Genomic DNA, 14686 nt, shown 5'->3' with positions numbered 1-14686 from the left:
ATACAAGGCCTATGATGAAAGTGTGAAAATTCACAAACATTCAAAGCTGATGTGGTAGTGAAATTGAAAACAAACCCATCACAAGTTCTGTGCAATGTTTTCAATAGGATGTAGTATTGGTTTTAAAAGTGAACTTGTCAGATTTTGTTAAATATTTTAAAAAGCAAATTGAAAAATATTTAGAGATAGTCCAGAGGATTGTCCAGCTAAAAAGAGGGGTAACCCTGTCCTAATGTTGCACCCATATTTTTCTAGAGGGTTCATTTCAGCTGTACCGATCTACCAAAACTCACTGACCTACTTCTTTATTACTTTGTTCTTTTATCTTGGAATTATCAAAAAATTCAATTTTCTAATATGGTGCTTATGATGACCTTCTGTAAAATAAATACGCTTTCAGGATTTTACCATCTTTTATGTGCCACATGCGTACTAGAATGCAAACACTTCTGTGCTTGTGTGTGCTAAAGAAAGTATGTTAAGAAAAAAATAAGTAGATAGGGTAGTTAATATATAAATACACGAGAAACATAATATATATATATATATATATATATATATATATATATATATATATATATATACATACACATTTACATGGCTTTGGCAGTAGAGGCAGCCATCTGACACACCCAGAAGTATCAGATATAAGCACTCTAGGGGGCTTTGCGGTGCAGCAGACCTCTCAGAATTTTTCGTTTTGCTTATTTCAGCAACAGCGTCACTTTACTGACATATAAATATATTATTGTGTTGCTTTTCTTTTTGCAAAAAAATGTTTAGAGATTTAAAACAAGACTGAAGAAAATATAGCAGTGTGGCTCACGGGTCCAGATTACCTGAGGTATAGTTAACTTTCTCTTTAAAAAAATGTTATGGTAAAAACTTCCAGGTTCTGCTATATTTAGTAAGCTTTATTAAACTAGTTCTAATTAATATTGGTTTGTATAATTTAGGTTTTGGAACATGTCAGGGCCATGTCACAGTGATTTTGTCGCTGACGGGCAGAACTTATAGGCAACAGGCTAAATTACATATTCACCTACTTTTTGGTTTCACCCCTTCCCCAGCAAGGTGAGAAAAATGTCACTTCTTTACTGGTGACTTTCATTCTAATGTAACTTGTCCATCAGTAAAGAAATGGTGTCTCACTAGTCCAACCATTTTCATATCAAAGCCACCCCCTGATGACTTGTGATCTAAAAGCCAATAAAGGAATATTCAACAAAGATGGAGAAGTGTACAAATCACAGGTCTATAGAAAAAAAAGAAGTAGGATCACAGAAATTCTTGCACTGCAGGTCCTCAGGTACAGCTTCCCATTCTGCAAGGAAAACAACACCATTGTGGCATCACTAGATCCAGTGATGTAGCTACACACCTATGGATCCTAATGAAGAATTTGGACCTGGTTTCCACTTCTGCAGCAACTCTGCACCACTGCTAACAGTTTTCTCACTACAGATCCCAGTGCCTCCCTTGGGATCTGCTTTATCTGATGCTGAATCAGGAAGTTAAAGCCAATGGTGGAAATCTCCTTTGCCAGCTCTATGAACAGTAAGCAGCCAGACAGCGGTCTTAATCAAGACCTCTACAACCCGTTTCAAACCCACTGGTCAATTCTTACTGCAAATTTCATAGGCAGTAGCGCCTTTGATAATGTCCACTTATAGATATACAACACATAGGGCCTGATTTATTAAAGCTCTCCAAGGCTGGAGAGGGTACACGTTCAACAGTGAAGCTGGGTGACCAACAAACCTGGAATGGATTTCTTCAAAGTCATTTGCTATGTGCTAGCAAATATTTTCAATCCTGGACCAGATCAACTGCAGGTTTGCTGGATCACCCAGCTTGACTGATGAAAGTGTATACTTCCAGCCTTGGAGAGCTTTAATAAATCAGGCCCATAGGCTGAAGCCACAGGACCACCAAGGCAAATGAAATTCACTGCTTAGGATCAACTGGTATTTTTAGATATTCCCTTATAAGACAGAAAACCTTCACTTTTTGAACGTAGATCCAACTTTAAATTAAGCATTTATGGCTCTAACAGAACTAAAGTTTTAATTTATCAAAAATGACAAATACCCCAAATGAGTTATATTATTTGTGTAAAAAGAATTCTTCTTTTCAGACGGGATGCCTCTTTAAGCAGACGAGACGTATCTCAGCTGTGCACTGAATGCGATATGAATACCACGTGACACTGCTGTATCAGGTGAGGAGGGCGTTCATCACTCAGGCGTTTTCTTCTTCTTGCCAGTCCAGTGTTTTATGCAGCAAGTCATCTGTGAGCCTAAACATTCAGAACAAATACAGCTCCATCTCAGGGGGCTCAGCTAGCAGAAGGTCAACTGAGGCAACAACACAATAAACACAAACTGTGAAAACAGATGGGAATATTTATTTCCTCAATCAAATAAATATACATAAAGCACAGCACAGTGATTTGTATATAAATAATACATAAAACAGGCAAACTATATACAGAAACAGACCAAGGCTATTGGATTTGAACAAAAAGCAGCTTGTTTTGCAACTGCCATTTCCTTTTTCTGTATATTTGACTTTTTCTATTTTTTTCCATCTGCAGTGTACAAAGGTTGGGCCTAAGGTTCCATATGCTTGTTCTTGCTTCTAGGTTTTCATCAGAGTGTCTGAAAATTAGCCTAATAAAATAACAAAACCAAGCTTTTACTACAATATTCATCTTAAATCCAGTGATTTCCTCTAATGCAGTGATCGCCAACCTTTCAGACCTTTCTGGACCATTACATTCATAATTTTAAATCCCGCGGACCATTAATATGAATTTTTTTAAAAAAGATAAATCCATTTGTAAAATAATGATCTTCCTAATGGCCCCTGACAAGGACTGTGGAGTCTCTGATTCATTGATCAGCTCACGTTAAGTGAAGTATTACTATTGTTACTATTATCATTAGATGCATTATCTTTGGTATTACTAAAGAAGTTTGGTATTACTAAAGAAGATAGTATTCATTTGCTTTTTCTCACTCATTATGGGTTTATTTAATTCCAATCTAAGACCAAACAGGAAATGATAGTTATGAAAATCAAAGTATTTGATGCCATTAAATATAACAGTTAAAGAAAACACACAGTTCAGGTCATACTTACCTAAAATAGCATCTGAGAAATAAACAAATAAAATAAAACAATCTGATGAGAATCAGTATTCCCGGAGCGGGGTGACTGGGTAATGGTGGAAACAATATTGAAGCGTACGGCTCGACAATGGTTGCCTTGTACAACTTAATACTACACTGACGTCATGCTGTGCCTCCCTTTTCTATCTCTAGAACAGTTTGTGAATTTAGTGCAATAAAAAGGAGAAAATTGTCATTCAGAATATAAGAATTTATTAGAGTATTATTTTTGTTTTAATACTAATAAACACATAAAAATGTCCAAATTTTTCTGTGGACCACCAAAATAATGTACTACTTTCTGTTGTTTAATATACTCAATCTGATGGCCGCCTTCATTCAACCCACTTTCTCTGAGCCCAGGTGTTCTGGTTGCCCATGTGCCCCCCCAAGGCATGTTGAAGGGAACTTTGGTCGGGTTTACTTCTGATTTAAAACAAAGTACAATAAAAACATATTAGCTAATAAAAAAATCATCATGAATACTAATATTAAAATCAAAGCTGCTTATTCCCTTATTTTTGATTCCTTCGCGTCACCATGCAGTTTAATGACATGCAAATCTGAACTGCAGGCAAACAGCTAAATACATCAATAAAATACATATTTCACAGCTGTTTAACTTGCTAAAAATGTATTTTTGTCTATACATTTATGAAATTTACATCTATACCCCAGAACAGTCATGTCCTAAGAGGGGGCTTGAAAATTTGCTGATGTAGTTTTCACTTGGAGATCTGCTTCTTATTCACAATCTGTGACCAGATCCTGAACAGAGAAGCAGCAAACTAATAAGTTCAGTTAATGACACACTCTTCCTATCAGCATGCTCCTCGTAATGCAGCATACCCGAATGGCTCCTTATGCTGCTTTTCCCTCTGCCTTTTCTGAGCTCTGCTGTCCAGTAGACTGCAAGAGGCTACTACTAAGTCAAATATAGGTATTTAAACTGCTTGCATAAAAAAAAAAAAAAAAACATTCAATGAGTACAAAGCAGTTTACCTTTTACCCCAATTTCATGTACATAGGGCGCTGCATAATATGTTGGCGCTATATAAATCATGTTTATTAATAATATTATCTGTCTGGAGATCAGGTCTAAAAAACGAGCATACATAAAATAAATAGTTTATAGTATATATATTTTTCTTTTGATAATTCCCTGAATATTTACACATTTATTCATGACTACAATAATCTTGGAAAAATTAGGCAGTTAAAGTGAAGAAATTCTTTAAAGAGAACTGGTCATGACAGCTGTTACATCTAAGGCTCCTATTCAATGCTCAGGATACCATTTCCATAATGCAAAGTGTTGCTACATCCTGGGTAGGCAATGGGTAGGCAGAAATCACTGTGATGCTGTGCTGATGTCCACTGCCCCAACCACACAGCTTTTATAAGTCAGACAGAAGTAATGTGCAAACATCAGGCAATCATGTCAATTAGGAGATTATTTCTGATTTGGACTCTGCACTTACTACATTGGCTTTGCAGTTAAATACTGAACAAGTCCAACAGATTCCTCAGCATGAAGTGACTCAGTTTCAATGACTGAATACAAATTTTCAGAATTATTTGTCACGCGATCAGGGCTTAAACCTAAAGGTAATTTCATATTTGTTAAAATGTAAAAAGTTGGTTCACCTAAAAAAACATGGCTCCAGACAAAAGCTAAATTCACACAGGCAGTTTCCTACCAGCCTTCCAGCTGCTATGCAGACACCACTGCAATGCTGGTTCAAAATGAATAAGCATTGGGGTGGCATTGATGTTTGGTTGGTGGGCACTCCTTACCTGCCCACATTCATTCACTATAGACAGCTGGGGGTGAGACATTGGTTGGAGCTGAGAAATGGTGACTGCCCCACTCCTGACTGCCCATCTGAAGTTAGGCATAATGTTTGAAGGGGGAAGAATTCAAGTTCCTTTAGGTTTTTATTTCTATCAGTGACCCTAATGAGGTTATTTTCCCTTATTTTTTTTCTTCCTTTTTTTGCGCATTCAAGAAATGTGAATGTCACTGAAACATTACACCAAAACAATGACATGAAGCTTACAGTCTTCATTTCTAGAAGTCATTTTAGGCTAAAGCAGCATTGACAGAGGATGTCCACTCTTCTTTAATGAAGTTGGTAACAAAGTCAGTCCTTTAAAATAAGTTCTTTTTTCCACTTCAGTTCCGAAGCTATATTTGTATGCCATTGTACCTTTTTTCTCTTTTATATCAAGTTGTAATTCAGTCCTATTGGTCCTTTAACTTTTGACCACGGGTCTGGACAATTCATTCTTTAACTTCTAAAAAGGCATGACACAAATCCTAGTCATATCTGGCAGGCAGTGTTATGTCATCAGGCTCCTATTTAGAAGTGATCTGTCAGAGGAGGGTAGGTCAGGAAGACCAATTTGATATTTACAGCTCGTGATGTCCGTCTTGACGTCCTTCTCTCACACAGAGACGTCTTCTATGCCTGCTGTAAATGTAATTGAAACAGTTAGTTCGTGATGACACACAGAGAAGATGAGATATCTCCCGCTGTGGCTGCAGTAATAGCACATTGGTATCACTGACAAGCAGACTGAAAGGAGGATAATCCCTTTATTGACTCCGTCTCCTCCTGCAAGACATGTTGTCCACATGTGACAAAGCAGCACTGACTCTCTGCACGCCTCTCAATCCTAAAGCCCTAAATGAAGGAAACATTAATGTATGTCCTCTCTGTCCTTTGTAAAGGTTGTGAATTGATTTCTGTGCTCTCTCTATTATGAACAAGCTGATGAGAATTAAATATTTTATTTCACACTGAATTTTACATTTAATAAACAGTCAGGTACAACCTGTATTTTCTATCTACAAATAGTTTACAGGTATTAGATGTTTACGTATTTCTGTATCGACTCTGCAGCCATGTACATATTGTATTATATATGGACTTTTGTGGTTATGTGGAATATTAGCAGCTTCCAGCTGTCACATATAACACATTCTCTCTCTCTCTCTCTCTCTCTCTCTCTCTCTAACTTTATAAAAGTTAAACATATGAAAATCAAAAACTGTACAACATTAAGCTAGGCATTCTCGTCCAATTCATACACTATTCATACATGTTTCTCTGTATACTGTGCTTTATGTTATTGGGCCATAAAGAACTTTAACACTTATTTTAGAAACACTACTGGGAAAACACACAGCCATAAACATTTGTTAACCCAGTGATATCCAAGATTTTTTCACATTCTTTTAGAGATACAATGTCTGTCCAATGTGTATTTTTTAGACACAAGTTATACTTTACCAGGATGCTGCAGAACCCAAAGGTTTACAACCAGAGAAGAGCACATGAAAAAATGCAAGCTCAAAATTGGTTTCTATGCTGCAGAGCATTTAGGAAATATGCAGAAAATCTTTGACATGTGTGCTAAAAAGACATGGCCTCTGGGAATCAATGCACCTTTCACCAATCAAATGGGGCATATAAATCACAGCAAGAGAGAGCCTTGTCTGAAACCATGAGTACAGATCTCTTTTGCTGTTTAAAATACTGAAAGGTACTGTATAAGTAGTTACCAGAGGAAAGAATTTAAATATCTGAGATGTCAATGTAAAACCCCAACCATTCTTTACATAGTTTTTGACATCCTCCTTTGGACTCTGGCCAGCAATCCTTCTCACTGTTGGCTCTTCTCGCAGATAATAGCATAGAATTATGATTACAGGATTTCTGGAAGACTACATATATAATGGCTTTCATGGCTTATTGCAATCAGCATCATTGACAGGAAATCTTGCACAGCAGAAATGTCCCTGGAGAAACACATGCATATTAATATCCGCATGTATACTTGTTGCATACTTACGTTTTACAGCCAGGAGAGTGTTCCCATGGCAGCATGCCACAGAGGTTATGGTGAAGGGGTGGCTCTCCTCCAGCTGGACCATCTTAGGTACCCCAATCCCCTCGTCTCTCCGTCCTAGCCGTCCTCGTGCTCCTTTACCCCATGTGAAGACTTGGCCATCTGCATGGACAGTGAATTAAAAAGTTATATGAAATAACTGCACCAACTGCAAACAGGCAGAGATGCTACATATTGTCCATATAAAAGCCTTATGGTCACATGAAGAGACATGAAAGGAGGCAAAATACTAAACTCAGTAGTAACACACTTGTCAAAATACCACATTGGTTTGTTTTTTTAGGCATCCGTCCATTTCACAGCTTACAACAAAATAACAAGAAGGAATATGAGCATTGCTGGGGACACTGGGAGAGATTGAAATGGTTGTTTAAGACCATTTGGGGCTTGACAGAACAACAGTTTATATAAGGAGGACAAAGAAGATAAATAAAATGCAATAATATAGGTATGTAAATGTCTAGCTAGAATAAACACAGGAACTTTTCTATCCACCTAAAACATAATATTACAAGACAATAAATGTCCGGTGATGTGAAATTTGGTTGCTGCCCCCATCCCAGCAACTGAGATATATTAGTGCTGCAAACAGTAACAAATTAATTCCTACTGCCCGCAGTATAGAGTGCACCAAGCACGGAGCGCAAACAAAATACACAAAGCACACACAAAGCAAAGAACACACACAGAACAGAATAAATACAGTTCAGAGAATACAAAAAAAATAAGCCATACAAACTACAGAAAGCATACAATTCAGTGTCTATAGAAGTTCGTAGGGATTACTGTACGGCTATAAAATGCAAACAGATAGAGCTGCTCCCCTGTTGTCCATATATAGGTACATATCACAGCCATATGTAAAAACACAACAAAGAAAATACTAAATTCTCTGGAAACACACTTGTCAAAATATTGCAATGGATTATTTTTCATGCATCCTTACAAGGAAAAGGCCACAAACATTTCAGGGATTAAAACAGATATACACAGACCACAGGCAAGATACCCAGGCAAGTACACAACTTTGTGTACATTGAACATCAAACAAAGAGTGCACATAACATACAAAGGAAGAGCAGTACACAGATATACATACACAGAGCACACATTGAACTAAGGGTGCACACACTGCACATAGCAAATACACAGCAAACAGAACACAAAACAGAGACTAACAAAAACACTGTGTTACAGTTTGGCATTCAAATAATATGAAGCTATATCAAAGGTCATGCATGGGAGGACACTACTGTGAAATGTTTGACATCTTCTAAAAATGTAATATACATTACCAGGTGTATATATGTTTAAGCGTATATAAAGAAAAAACTTGCTGGTTTAAATGGAGCAGGGAGTAAGCCCCTTATCAGTTTCTATTTCCTTTTTGCTGCTTTTGTCTATAGTTTCAGGAAGTCTCAGAATACCCCAGCAACCAGAACCATGCCTTAATTTATACTCATTTTCCATTTTGATGACAAGTACAACCAGAACTGATATTTTGGATTTTTTATAATTTTAATCTTTTTGGCAATTGTCACCAGAACAAATTAGGTAAATCTACCCAAAGGGTCAAAGGTGGCAAAAAAAACCTTTAGAAAAAGTCTTTAGGAACATGCATCGTTCTTTAAGGTGTGTGTTAGCATACATTACACCAATGGTTAACACCATAAGAAAGGAAGATTGTACATGGCATTATGCTTTGGAAATACAGGGAGTACCACATAAACACTTTGTGACCATAACCACAGAGCCAGCTTTCATAAGCTATGTGCTAGAATCGCCATAAAAATGGCTAATATGTTGTTTAGATGGACATGTTGAATAGTTATTTGGGTGTTTGCCAACATTCATAAACCTTTTCAGGATCACAACTTAAAGATGGATGAAGAAAAAATTGCCCCAGGCATGGAAGCGGCTTTTGTTGACGCCTTCTTTTTGTTTTAATATGATAAAGACTGCTTTTGGTACAGAGATGTCCACAGTTTGCATTTTCTGCATGATCCTATCAGACCTGCATACAAGTCATTCCCTTGTAAAGTGTCAAGAAGGTGCACAATTTCGAACTGCGCTGGTTTTCTGCAGGAGCATTGAGGTTGTTGATGGGCCCCCTGGACATCCACTGAGTCCTACATTATCATTATTAATAATATTACACAGTATTTATAGTGCGCCGACAAATTACACAGTGCTGTACAAAGTCCATACCCATGTCACTAGCTGACCCTCAAGGGACTCACAACCTAAAGGGGCAAGCCAATTCACCTAACTGCATGTTTTTGGAAAGTGGGAGGATTTACAGAAGTACAGAGTACCCGGAGGAAACACACGCAAACACGGGGAAAACCTGAAAACTTCATGCAGATAGTGTCCTGGCTGAGATTCGAACCTGGGCCAGAGTGCTAAACTCTGAGCTACCGTGCTGCCACATAGGTTGTCTTTTAGATACCGGTAATACAGCATACGGCTCATCAAGTATAGAACTAAACAAATACTTTCCTTGTTTATAAAACACTCCATAATTATCCTACCTACATATAAGGTCAATAAAAATCTGTTTTCCAATACATAAATAATCTGAAGTGTATCAATACTGATTTTCTTACCACTAATGACTAATGTGACTTTGTTGATACATAGTACGGCACGTCATCAGCTATACACTACATGAAATTTCAGCACTGCATGACTGAACTTTGAGTGGAATAATTGTGTTTACATACAGTGACTCAATTGTAAAGGTGGAAAATAGGTTACTAGAAACTAATATCACTCCAGCATCAAAGTGTTATGGTATTGTTATGCAATGCTGCAAATGTCAGTGATAGACTGCAAGGCTTAGGTACCCTCGTGCAACATTTGTTGGTCGATCAAACTGTACAGCAAGAACTGTTTATTACGTAGCAGAGTCCTATATAGTCCACGTTTAGAATGATAAAGTTATAATAAACGGAATACAAATGACCTGATGATAAATAAACATAATACATATTAGAATCTGAGTATACCATGACTGCATACTTATATAAGTAAACCTCCATTGTGATCATTCACAAACACAAAGCTGGTGGACATAAATCTCTACTTTTTACTCCTTATATCTAAATGAAATTATTGTTAGCTTGTATCAGTATGCATGTGTCCCTGGTACAGTCTCTGTTCTGGTTGGATGTAATGTTGATGATCAGTCTGTTTATGCAATAAAAGTGAAACACACAAAACTCATACACAGCCTAAAGCACATTAGTGAAGATAAGTGCGCAGGCCTGCTCCATGAAAGCTCTTTTATGGCAGTCTGAAGCAGTTGTTTGAAGTGTGGCTTTTCTATAGGAATGAATGGGGTATACATGAGCAGTACAGTGCAGCCATTTTCACAGGCTATGTGGCTCAATAAAGACCGCACTGTAAGGACCGATAGGTTAGAATTTAAGGCAGCTATAAGACCAAGTAGTTAGCATTTCACAGTGTGGAGGCCCAGCCAGGCAGGGCTGTTTTACGTGACATAACTGTTTCAATCTCAGCACTGAATGGACATAAATACAAATCCTTTAATAGGTAAAGTAACGCTCTCACATGAAGTTATTCTGTATATTTAGCTGTTTAAAAGAATAAGGAACTGTTGATTGTTACATAATCTCAGTGACAGCATCAGAATGTTTTCTATTGCATGGCAAGTCATACAGTTGAATATGCTTTAATGACACGTTTTTGCTGTTTTTCATAATATATTATGAAAATTATTTCATAATATTTTATATTATTATTTATTTTCGAAAAAGTATTAGGAACTGGTTGTTTAGCAGGAAACTGTAAGTTTAGATTTGATTTTCATGTATTCTCAATGAGCCTATTTTCATGTATTTTGTTAGACCAGGGGTCTGCAACCTGCGGCTCTTCAGCCTCCTTGTTGTGGCTCCCTTCGGCTGCCGTGGTGAGATCTCTGATGGGGGATCCCCTTCCTCCCAAGACACTGCGGAGGAGGGGGATTCCCTATCTGGTGTTCTAATGAAAAAAATCTACCAGTGAAATAAATCTACCACGGGGCGTGTACAAATGGGTGTGTACAATGACATCCCCCTCCTTTGAACCCCAATTCCTCTGGAATGGGGAGATGTACAAAACCAAAAATGTAGGTGCAAGTGGGGGACACCTGTGACTAACACCCCCTAAAATTTAATTGTTAGGCTATCATCAGAACATAAAGAACTCTGCCCATCAACAAAAATCTACCGTTACACATTGCTGGAGGCACCTGAACCCCAATTTCTCTGGAACAAGAAGGGGGTACAGGTGAACAAAATTAGAGGTGCAAGTGGGGGACACCTGTGGCTAACACCTCCTGAAAACTCCACCCATCAAAAAACCCCTACCCTGTTTCACATTGTTGGAGGCTTCTAGCACCTAAACCCCAATTTATCTGTAAACAGGGGTACAGGTGAAAAAAATTTGAGGTGCAAGTACGGGACACCTGTGGCTAACACCTCCTAAAAATTCATAAAAACTCTGCCTATCAAAAAAATCTACCCTGTTACACATTGCTGGAAGCATCTAGCATCTGAACCCCAATTTCTCTGGAACGGGGGGGAGGCGGTACAGGTGACCAAAATAGAGGTGCAAGTGGGGGACAGTTATGGCTAACACCACCTACAATTGAATCGCTAAGGCATCGTCAGAAAATAAAGAACTCTGCCCATCTGAACCCTGAACCCCAATTACTCAAGATTGGGGGGTACAGGTGAACAAAATTAAAGCTGCAAATGAGGGACACCTGTGGCTAACACCCCTTAAAATTTCATCGCTAAGGCATCGTCAGAACATAAAGAACTCTGCCCATCAAAAAAATCTACCCTGTTACGTTAGAAGCCTCCAGCTAATGTAACAGTATGATACGTTAGAAGCTGGAGGCTTCTAGGGGCATAGTTTAGTGTTTAATTTATTTCAAAGTAGGCCTACACATGCACACTTGTTGTAACAGGTAAAATAAAAAAAATATTAAAACTTTTAAAAGTTTATAAACTGTGTTATGTTTTGCGGCTCCAGACTATTTTTCTTTAGTGGAAGAGGAGGCAAAATGGCTCTTTTGATAGTAAAGGTTGCTGACCCCTGTGTTAGACCATATTATACACCTCTGTTTTCTAATTAAAACCACTCTTTGTTTATTACATCTATTACTTGCACAAAAATGGTGGATCTGATTTTTTTGGAGTTATACTAAATCCCATGTTGGTCAAAAACAAGCAGTGTGTACCACATACAAAGTAAAACCTCACCTGCACAAACAGCTACTGTGAAGGCATCACCACATGCTACCATCGTCGCCTTTAACCCCTGTGGTGCAATGACCAGATAGGGTACTCTACTGTTTCGGTGAGCACTGGTACCAAGCTGTCCATGTTGATTGCTGCCAAAGGTATAACACTGTCCCCGGGCTTTACCAGAGAAAAAAAAAGGTACAGGAATGAGAGCAATATTTACAAAGTTCTCCTACTCATCTTTCATGTCTCTGTGTGTTTGCACATACAACATCTTGTCAACACAAATGTTAGCTTTAGAATGTCAAAGTGAAAAAACTTTCCTAGCCATTCACAAAAGAAGAGGAGTGTTGGCCATTCAGCTAAATATGGACAAATCCCATTGTAAACAAGTTGTTCTGTCACTTTTCCTACACATTTTACGCGTTAGCTATTTTCTTGTTCTCCTACTCACCTGTTACTACAGCGGAATGGGAAGTGCCCACATCTGCACACAAAATGGCCTCCAGATGAAGAGGTGCTGATTGCACAGGACTGAAGGTGTAGGCCTCTTCCACTTGATCCTCAGGCAGCGGCTCACTAACAGTTGTTATCTTATCTAGGCCAAGCTTGTTGAATCTAGGAAAACCAAAGGGATGGATAGTGGTAGATATGTTTAAACATAAATTTTTATATGGATATTTAAACAATAATATTTGCAGTCAGCACCTAAGATGCACTTCCCTGGCCTGCACAGCCATTCATAAAAATATATAGCAAAGCAGTCATACAGTTGTTGTATTTTCAGAAAGGTAACAAGTATTATTATGACCTATATGCACAATAATCCAAACCACAGTTCCTCCAGGGGTAGATTGGGGTTCCTTAAACCATGAGCAATTTGTGGCTCCCAGCTCAGTTTCACAGATACCAATGATGTTGCTGTTATTCTTCCTACTGACCACCACACTAACGTAATATATAGTGAATATAGTAAAAATAGCCGGGGTTCCCTGATGACTTGAATGTTTTTTCAAGAGGTTCCCCCATGTTAAAAAGGCCAAGAAACACTGCTCTAAACCTTTCTTTACTTAAAAATACCAATTGTTCATTTTACAACTAGATCTCAGGTATTAGCCTAAAGATGGCCCTACACTGGTTAGTGGGTGCATGACCAAGTAAACAATTAATATATCCCATGTTTAAATAAGTAGAAGAGTCCATGCATTGTCCTTTGCAAGTACTAGAATACATAAAATTGTAGCTATTGGATTTCAGAGTTCTAGATGTCCATTGTGTACTTTACTTAATGCAGTCTCAATTGTTAGGGCATCAAGGATAAATAAAATAAATAAATAAAAATAAATGAAATAATAAAATAAAAAAGTAATGCTTTAAAAGTAAAAAAAGAGACATTTCTTACCTGGATGTGCCTTAAATGACTAGCATAGGATGAAAGTATAAACAAGAATAAATATTACTGTAGTATTGCATAATTATTTTACGATCCACACAGCTAATTCTGCACAGAACTGAATAATCATGAGCACAATTATTGCTGAGGGCTATATTCATACCACTTAGTGGTAGAAAATCCATTACTGCCATTTAAAACACATGAACTAGAAAATATCTTTACCATGGAATGTTGCTAAATGTCAGATTCACTACTAAATAGATTCCTAAATACTCCACCTATGAGACAGCTCACATTATTTAGATAAAACAGATTCTTTTGCAAATCACATATTGTACGTATCTGCTTTTTAACAAATCCCAAGGCATATGTAGTCTTGTGTAAGTGTCTGTTCATCTCTGGTATATCCTAATAGTCTGGAAACCAAGATTTTCACATTCAGCCTTGGTATTGATTATAAATACACCAATATGTCTCTTCTACAGTAAAATCTTCTTACCTGCCTATTCCCAGGTATTCTAGATTGTACACTGAGCTGCATGCATAGAGTGTATGCACAACTCAGTGTACATTTCTGGTGGGAATTGATGGCAAGATCTGTGCATCTGTGTAAAAAATTCCAGGACAAGCAAACAAGATGGCCTAAGATTTCTAACTCTAAAGAAGATCAGTCAAGGATGCCTGCATCAACGAAGAAGCGTGTGGACACTCTTTTGGAGCTTAAACAGGGCTTACAGATTCTTTATTCCGAGCATGGGTAAAACCAAAGTTTACTTTAATAAGAAAAACAACAAAAAACAAACCATTTTATTCTTGGAACCCTTTTGTTAGGTTTATGCATGATTATACATGATGAACTTGCAAAGCCTCCTTTGTAGCACACAGTTTGTCTACAGTACTGAGATTCACTTGACTATTTTGACACTGCTGGTGATCTGAATGCCCTGTGT

General features: G+C 37.7%; 1 protein-coding gene across 2 annotated transcripts in view; it reads right to left on the bottom strand.

Moving 5' to 3' along the window:
• Window positions 1-2391: 2391 nt before the first annotated feature.
• NEK8 (NIMA related kinase 8) overlaps window positions 2392-14686 on the bottom strand; it is a 37699-nt gene continuing 25404 nt past the window's right edge. The window contains exons 10-13 of one of the 2 annotated variants that reach the window (XM_072430285.1): window positions 12795-12958; window positions 12359-12517; window positions 7032-7190; window positions 2392-5644 (exon numbers count right to left, since the gene is read on the bottom strand). In XM_072430285.1, coding sequence (XP_072286386.1) covers window positions 5622-5644; window positions 7032-7190; window positions 12359-12517; window positions 12795-12958 — 505 coding nt within the window. In that variant the 3' untranslated portion in view covers window positions 2392-5621. Of the gene's footprint in view, window positions 5648-7031; window positions 7191-12358; window positions 12518-12794; window positions 12959-14686 lie in introns of both variants that reach the window. The other variant, XM_072430277.1, reaches the window with a different exon arrangement.

This window comes from Pyxicephalus adspersus, chromosome 1 (genome assembly GCF_032062135.1).
Source record: "Pyxicephalus adspersus chromosome 1, UCB_Pads_2.0, whole genome shotgun sequence".
Classification (NCBI taxonomy): domain Eukaryota; kingdom Metazoa; phylum Chordata; class Amphibia; order Anura; family Pyxicephalidae; genus Pyxicephalus; species Pyxicephalus adspersus.
The sequence above is the reverse complement of the archived record's forward strand: the minus strand, read 5'-3'. Positions and strand labels throughout refer to the sequence as shown.